The sequence below is a fragment of the Actinia tenebrosa genome, unplaced genomic scaffold (assembly GCF_029948245.1).
Source record: "Actinia tenebrosa isolate PJP-AT-01 unplaced genomic scaffold, QUT_ActTen_1.0 PGA_scaffold5__44_contigs__length_20552954, whole genome shotgun sequence".
Lineage (NCBI taxonomy): Eukaryota > Metazoa > Cnidaria > Anthozoa > Actiniaria > Actiniidae > Actinia > Actinia tenebrosa.
In genome coordinates, this window is record NW_028292582.1 from 14,861,973 (window position 1) to 14,870,765 (window position 8,793).

General features: G+C 37.1%; 1 protein-coding gene across 1 annotated transcript; it reads right to left on the bottom strand.

Annotated features, from left to right (window-relative positions):
- Nucleotides 1–1,581: 1,581 nt before the first annotated feature.
- On the bottom strand, nt 1,582–7,754 carry LOC116299288 (histamine H2 receptor-like). Its single transcript, XM_031707917.2, has 2 exons — nt 7,525–7,754; nt 1,582–2,748 (listed from the first exon to the last, which is right to left on the bottom strand). Exon 2 carries the CDS (start codon nt 2,720–2,722, stop codon nt 1,664–1,666), a length of 1,059 nt encoding a protein of 352 aa, XP_031563777.2. The 5' UTR covers nt 2,723–2,748; nt 7,525–7,754; the 3' UTR covers nt 1,582–1,663.
- Nucleotides 7,755–8,793: the final 1,039 nt, after the last annotated feature.

Below are 8,793 nucleotides of genomic sequence, written 5' to 3' on the forward strand. Positions count from 1 at the left end.
GCCATTATTCTCATCATAATCATTACCACCGCCATCATCTTATTATCATGGTCATCATCGTCGTCATTTTCATCATCATCAATACCATCACCATCACCATCATCATTAATATCATCACCACCAACATCATCATCATCACTATCATCATCGTCGTCGTCGTCAGCAGCAGCAGGACATGCAGCGCAGTAGTATAGAAACAGCAGCACAACCTATCATCATCATAATCATCACTACCATCATCATCATCAGTTATCTCCACCACCACAACCATAAGTGTCATCATTTCCTTCATTATCAACTCCGGTTGGCTCAGTTGGTTGAGCATCGGTCTTAAAATAACAAAGTATAATAATGAGGTTAGTACTTCTACAAATGGTTACACGTGTGACTTCATGTGGCTTGCATGATTGCTAAAGGGTGGTGCCGTTTACCCGCACTTTATCATTACCAATCAAAAATAGGGGGACGAACAACAACCGTTGACGACGTAAAGAAACCTTGTCAGTGACCACCCTCAGTGCTAGGGCCTCCACTTACCACCTCCACAGTACTTATCACCTCTCCTGATTATAAGCACTTTTGAGTACACACCAAATTAAAAAAAACGTTGTCGTGTTCAAAAGGTTCAATCATCGAGATCGAAAGGTTTGTGGGTAAACAGTTAATGAGGCTAATATTATGCACAGTGCAGTCCTGATGTTCTGCAAATCTCGAAAATTGGTTCAAGTTACCGAACAAAGAATCTTGTCACTCCTCATGCGTGTGTCTGTATCCAAACGCGCTCCAAATGCCCATGATATCGACTACCCATAATACCCCTCGCTCTTAACTTCGATGAAAAACTTTGTTCGGTATTTTTGATTCCGGTGCATACATAAAAAGGACGTTATGATAATCATTTATGATCATACACCATTATTCTCACAGAGGAAAGAATATTCTTAGCGGCATAATTTCCCCAGAAATAATGTAGTTAACTTAATACGTAATCAGCATGCCATCTTACGGCAAACTCCAATTCGCTTGGAGAGTGTCCAGAGACGATCCAACGACTTCATACATCGAGATTTTGACTCTCCCTACAGCGTCTGCTTAAAGCGTCGCAACCTATTTCCTCTTTTTTTTTTTTTACTGCCTTGAAACCAAGGACCGAGTTTTCTTTTTATAAATTCTATAAAGGATTTTTTCTTTTTCTTGGGCGTCGGGTGTGCGGGAGGGATTTCTGGCGGGAGGGGGTGGGAGGGGGGCGGGGTTCTTTTGGCGGGAGAGGGAGGAGGGGGGTGTGGGGGAGGGGAAGGGGGGAAGGGCTTTCGTCTCGGGGGGGGGAAGGAGGAACGGAAGGAAGAGGAATCCTCCTTCGGGCTTTACTCTAGGCTTTTCTTTCGCTTTTTTTTCTTCTTTCTTTCTGTCCGTCTCTTCTGTCTTCTTTCTTCTTCTTCTTTCTTTTCTTTCTTCTTCTTTCTTCTTTCTTTCTTCTTTCTTTCTTTCTTTCCTTTTCTTTTTTCTTTCTTTCTTTCTTTCTTTCTCTCTCTCTTTCTTTCTTTTCTTTTTGTTTTCATAAGTACTAGTTACAAAGCTTATAGATAAATAAAATAATAAATTAGTTCAAAGCGTGTTTTAGTACTTTGCTTGTCTAGATATATTGTCAAACCAATTCAGTTTCTTAGTTTTCCTGGACAGTCATCCGCCGCTCTCCGCGACTTTGGTTCCCGCCATTTTGGCCATTCGTCCTGACGACAGAGACAGCAACTCTGCTCTCTTGCAAGCCACTGGCATCTACAGACTCGTTGTCATAGAAACGAGGAGATAACCACTGCATGACCGCGTCCACGACTGCGCTTTTTAAATGAACGTTGGTCTTGAGTAAGATGATGGGGTTTGCTACCGCATTGGCGTATAGTATCATCTCCATCCACGGGCTGGTTATCAAGAAGTAGTTCTTGTTGTTGGAGAATCGAATGGCGGACACGACAAGAAGTGGGAAGTAGCAGATAATCAACGCCAGGATGACGTAGAAAACAACCATGGAAACTGAGTGTTCTAAGGCGATTTGTCGCTGCTGTGAAGTGCTGAGATCAGCTACTTTCTTCCCATGTTGTTTGATCCCTCGGTAGACGTCGAGCTGAAGGACAGCAACAATCACCATTGTCACACCAAACTGGATGAACACAAGCTGGTAGCGGTGTTTGGGCTGAATGACATAGGTAGCAACGAAGCTTATAGACATGCTGATCAACCACACAAGTGCAATCGAAGCAATAGTGCGCTTCATTGTGAAGAACGTCCTGTAGTAGGAGGGACGGTGTATCGCAAGCCAGCGGTCGAAGGAGATTAGCGCCATCGTTGTCAGCGCAACGCTACGGTACAGGAAAATTAGATAGGACCTCAGGCCTTCAATCGGCGACTTAGCACAAAAGTTGTTATTCAAGACCAAGAAGAATGACCTATAAACAGCCATTGGCTGGAGAATAGACACCAAGAGTAAATCTTTCAGGTTAATACTGCAAAGAAGCAGCCCTGATCCCCGACGAAGACGGCGCTTCCTGTAAACAGCGACCACGACGAGGAAGTTTAAAATCGTTGACATCAGGACACAGATGATGTTCAATGGCGAAACCACTAAATGAGACTTTTTCAAGTATTCGCTCTGGAAATGAGGCGAGATCTCGGGAAGATAGCACTTGACGTTCTTGGGCACCTGGGAAGAGTTTGAGGCTACCATCTTGACTTCTTGTTAATCTGTAAAAACTGAATCCAATCCAGAAAGAAATTTTTATCATATGGGTTTAACATCCACAGTGTTAATCCCTAGGAATCTTGCCAGAATACGTAATACGGGCTTATCAACTCTTCCTTTCCTTTTTTATCAAGTTGAAGGACTGGAATAACAGGACAAAAAAACAACTAGCCGTTGCACCGATCGAGTTGGCGCCGACAATCTTCAACAAAACGATGGGGGCACAAAACACTTAGCAATATAAGTCGTTCGTAACAAACAAATGCTCTTTCGACACTTATATATTGCTTAAATACATCCGAGCAAGCCTCACAATTGAAAATTTTTGATTGTTTTCTATCACGTACGGATATAATATTTTGAAAGATTGATTTAAAACTTTTCGATAGATATGTCAAGCAATCATTCCAGCCGTTAGAAAACTAAAAACATTTTATGTCATTCAAAATTCTATATATTACATCACTACTTATATCTAGCATACGGGCAATATATATTAAGAGAGGAAGTTTTTTTCAATAATGAGCAATAATGGCAAAAAGTGCCATAAACTAGACCTTTGTATGAGTTCTGATCCCAATGTTCGTTTTGGGTTAACACTCAAAACCTTTTTTTAACATGTCTGTTTGAAGCAGTATTTTCAACAATTGTACAAAGATGTTTTGTTGCATTTGTGTTAGAATGTAGCTTTGTCAGACTTTTTTTATAGAAAATATATGGGAAATAAGCAAATGAAGGCCTAAACCTCATTTTCGAATAAAATTTTTGCTTTGGGTTAACTATTTGATTCCACTTTCATCGGTCATCTCCACTTCCAAACAAGTTAAACTTTCTAAATTAACAAGATTTTAGCCTTGTACAACAGCCTTTCTTCAAGAAGATAGTTTTTTGGCGCTCACTGCTTGAATACGAAAAGAATTCTCTCTTAATACATATCGATATTTACTGCTTACGAAAAAAGGCAGCAAAATATAAATTCAATGGTGTGATTTTTAAAAAGAAATCTTTAAGAATCTCATAATAACTGATTGATTTGATTTTCTTTTGGGTATATATCAGAATTAATTTTTTGTCTCTTATTTTCTTCAATACTGAGCATGAAACTAGCAAATATTTTATCACAAAATGCAGAGAAACGCCTTCTTTGTTTGAGTTGTATCCATATTCATGTGTCTTCTCATGTGCAACCAAGTGCAAACCTTAAACAAAGAAATGATACTCTACGGAATGACACGTGGTCTGAAATGGGAAACATTACGCCCAAGCCGAGGAGGTATATTGTTAGTAATTGTTTTCGATAGAAAATGTTTTTTAGAGCGACCTCATTACTATACTAATTTCAATTTATTGAAAAATCATTTGTTGATATATATTTCAAGAGAAACGTGAACTGTAATTGCAATATTGATTTTGTAGATGCAAAACAAATTACAGATCGGTAATTTTGTGAAGAAATTTGAAAGTGTTTTTCTTAAAGCTCTCATAAGATATTGGTGATGTATTATTTGTTGGCTATATAGGATTGCGTTTTTGGGGTTCTTTAAGAGGTCCTTTATCTTGTTATTTCCGACTGACTATCATAATTAACTCTTCCTGTTGGTCAATTACAATATTTCTCCGCCATTTCAGAAAACCTGAAAGAGTCTCTGTCAAAAAAGTTAGTGAATAAAATAAAGCTGACCAAGAGAAAATGAATTAAGAGAAGGAATCCCCGTGCCCCCTCATGTGCACATTTTGATGCTATTTTAGAATGTATTCTAAAAATATCATCCAATGATATCATTTATTTGATCGTTTGATTTTCTGCACGCGCATAGTACGCGCGCGCTCTACGCTGTTTGCTAACGTTTTCTTGTGCTTTTGTTTTATGTTCAAATCTTCCCTCAAGATGACGATGTAGGTCGAAAGCTTTGGAAAATAAATGTAAAAATGCTCCAGAAAGTTGAACAAATTACTACTTCAATTTCCTGTCGTATTTGCCGAGCTTTCGACGTGCACATTCATATTCAGGCCAGATTCGAAATAACGGAAAAACCCCAAAAACGTAAGCAAACAGCGTAGAGCGCGCGCAGTAAATGCGCGTACAGAAAAACAAATAGTTTTAAAATAGCATCAAACTGTGCACATGATGGTTACAAGGCTATGTAGGGGGGATACCTTCTGTTAGTTTATATTCTCTTGAGCTGACTCCATACCCCAACCGATCAAGTTGACGTCAAAAACACAAGCATTGCTCACATTAGTGCAATATGTTTGATATATAGGTTAAAAATATAATATATCGTGTCGTGATTTTGAAATCTTTATATCAATCGGAGAAAAATACGTATTTTAACTGTTTTAACACAGGCAGTAGACATATAAAAAAATTCCTAAAGGAATCAACAAATACACTAGATAGTAAAATATTCATTTCGACAAGGAATATTCATTTTGATAGATATATCGTGAATGGTAAAATAACGCACTACGCATGCGCACGGCAGTGCAGAAAATTGGTGTTTGACTTGAATTCAAATAACGATTTGATTACGCGCAATAACCACGACAGATCTATTATTAGATCACTAGTCCGTGCGAATCCGGAACAATTCTTCACCGAAAACGAATTTTTTCGAATACGGTCTCCAGAGAGGAACAATTTGAAAACGCCGGCTAGCCGTATTAGTGTGGACGGATAACATTTCGTATCCGAAATTTTTCGAATACGATGGCGTCATGATTGTCATGGGAACATTACGGGAAGGCTAAGAATTCACCGCGGGCTCAATTTCAGCTTCGGGGCACGTGCTCAGATGTGCAATGAAGCGTTTTTGTCGCCTCTGATCGGACTAGTGTGGACGTGAAACATTTTATTCGTTTTCATGTGTGGACGTAAAACTTTTTCGGTTTCGGTGTGAAAGTTACGGATTCAAATTTATCCGGCATAGTGTGGACGGGGCCTGAATAATTCTAATTTTATTCTAAATTCAAAAGTAACCCATGGTAAGCTCGTGAAGTTTTTTGAGTACCAATGAACTAAAGATGATATCGGAGTTATGTTTTGTGCAAACAAACTGTTGTCTTTATCAATTGAATTATTGGCTTCTTATTGGCTAGAATCCTTTCTTTTCCGATTTCTCGTTACGAAATTTTTCTACGATTGAGATTATCTGGACCAAGTCTAATGGATCCAATATATGACAAACCAGGCTGTTTTCGGATTCTTCTTCCAACGTGATGATAAATACGACAATCTCATATCTCAAGGTCCAATAAAAAGAGCACAAAGTAAACTAAGAATACTCAAAATATGCTGCTGACTATGAAGTGATCGAAAATCCAAAATGGCTTCCACTGCAAACAACATGCGTGGATTCTTCCAGTGACGTCACTTGGCGAATACAATGGATTCCATGGTTACGGGAATTACCCAAAACGATTGGCTGAGAAGCGTTATCCGAAAAATGAGAAATCTAGCCACTCCAATAGCTCTTCACGAGCTAAAAAGAGCTCAGTTGGGGAAAAAATGTCAACTAGTTTCGCATTCGATTTGATTACTTCCACTGAAAATGTATGTTCATTAATTCTATGAGTCAAGTTGACTTTTATTTTTAGATAATCATGGTTGAGTAGAAACTCGTTAACAATGTCTAGCGACAATATTCTGGTCATTATTGAGTAATTGTGTGTCCCATTCACTACACTTCAGACAAGAGGGTGTTATATAAGTAAAAATGAGATTTAGCAAAGAAAAAATCGATTAATATAAAAACATTTTCATAACGAGTATCTCTAAGCAAACCAGGCTAAGCCAGCATGTTTTCACTATTCTAGCCAATACATTTCTTTTGGTATAAATACAGAATACTTTTCTTTACTTTGCATAGCGAATTGCAGCTCGAGTCATCGCGGTAAATTATAACGACAGTCCTTTAGAAGCCAAAACCAGGCTAAACCAACTTGTTTTACCTATTGTGGTCAATACTGACATCCCATTTTTGTAGAAATACAGAATTCTTTTCATAGCGAGAGTCTCTTAGAAACCAAAACCAGGTTAAGCTAACGTGTTCGGGAAAAAAATTTAATCGCAAAAAAAGTTAAGAGGCAGTCCGCGTAAGGATCGAGCAAAGCTGGAAATGGCCCAAAAATCGCGCTACCTCAAACTTTGCCTGAAGAAAGCCTACAATTAGCCAGTAGTACACAGGTATAATTTATCTTGGAAAAAATTCATTTTTAATTTTTTAGAAGCGAAATTTGAATTTCGCTCTTTAACGGGACGCGAGAGGGTGAAATTAGTGACCTTCAAAATTCGCTCCAAGAAAAACCAAAAGGTCTTTTGTAACCAAACTTTGAACGATTATTTTTTGTGTCTTTTCAGTGAAGTATTAAACTATATATTTTGACTAGATTTATTGGGAGATAATCTTCTCTAAATTAGGCATAGTTTGTTCTTTCATATAGAAGTGCAAAATAGCCGAAGTTCAAACAGTAGTGTTCTCAAGATACTTGGTTTTGGACTATTTGAAGTCAAATAGCACCAACGGGAGAACTCGATGACGTGCAATCGAAGAACAGAGAATATCGCAAAGTGCATCACCAAAGTGCATCTGTATTTTACTACGAAAAGAGATTTATTAGCTATACAATAGGTAAAACATTGGTTCAGCCTGGTTTTGGCTTCAAAAAGACTTTCGTTATAGTTTACCGCAATGACTCGAGCTGCGAGTATTCAGCATTCACAGGCATTCATCCCAACTAATCTTGCTATCTAGGGATCAAACCACAACTGAACAGAAATCACTTACCCCTTATAAAGATGACACTGAGCCCAAATTTATTGATGAAGATCTCGACCAGCTAACTCCATGAAGGTTGACTGTAAACTGATGCCAATATGAAAAACTAATGTTTATTAAGTGTCAGTTAATCGACGCAAGTATCCGTCAAAAGTGAGGTAGATTTGGTCATGAATTGCTCAAGTAATATCCTGAAAGGACGAGGCAACTTATATTGATTAAAGCTAGATGTTTGAGCGAACAATGTCAGATTCGTTGAGTGACGCACGCGCGAGGTAGCATATACAATGATTTCATCTGCGCGGTACAAACATCCAGATGATCTGAAAAGCCTAAAATAATTCGTTTCAGGAAGATTTACACATAAATAAGCAACAAAAAGCTATTTTCTTCAATTTAATTTTTATAATAAAATTAAGCCTTTCTGTAGAAGAAAGCGCAATCTTTCTTCTTGAGAGCTAAATTCTCGAGAAATTATTGCATCGAAAACCTGACCGGAATTACAGCTTGAGGCTTGCTCTCGCTAGAAAGAAAATAATTGTATTAAAGAGTTCTATAAGTGGAAAATAAAGAAACGAAAGAGAGTCTGTGAACGGTCATTGTTAATAGAATAAGTCAGTACGCAATTGGTATAGTATGTACAGCAAAAATAAAAACAAAAACAAACAAAAAAAGAAAAAAAAAGAAAAAAGAAAAAAAGAATTAAAAAAAAGAATTTTTTTTAATTACAATTTTTTTTAGATGCCCTCGAGCAACCTGGATTAGAAACAAAACCTAGAAAGATTTTCGCAAAGAAATGAAAAATGATAGCAATTTACTTCAAAGATAACCTTTATTATGAAAACTTGATTAAATCGAATTTAGTTTTGGCCGATAAAAAAATATGAAAACGTTTTGCAAGTAAATGTTGATTTTATGATTTAGAACATTTAGATGACCGGCCGAAATGTAGGCACTTTCTTCCCCTTTTATTTCTCAAACGTTGTTTGAAAAATTTTGATTTAGAATACCTAAATGATATAGATACAGGAAAATGTTATCTTTAAAGAGTTTTTTTACTATCTTTATCTCCTTTTTCTTTCTTTCTTTCTTTTTTTATTTTTTATTTTTTATTTCTAATTTTTTTTTAATTAAAATTTTTTGTTTCTTTCTTTTGTTTTTTCTTTTTTCGTTTTTTTGTTTTTTGTTTTCTTCTTGGGCTTTTTTTCTCCTCTTTCTTTCTTATTTCTTAAACGTTCGTAATGATGCCGTTTGTTGTATAACATTAAGTACACGACA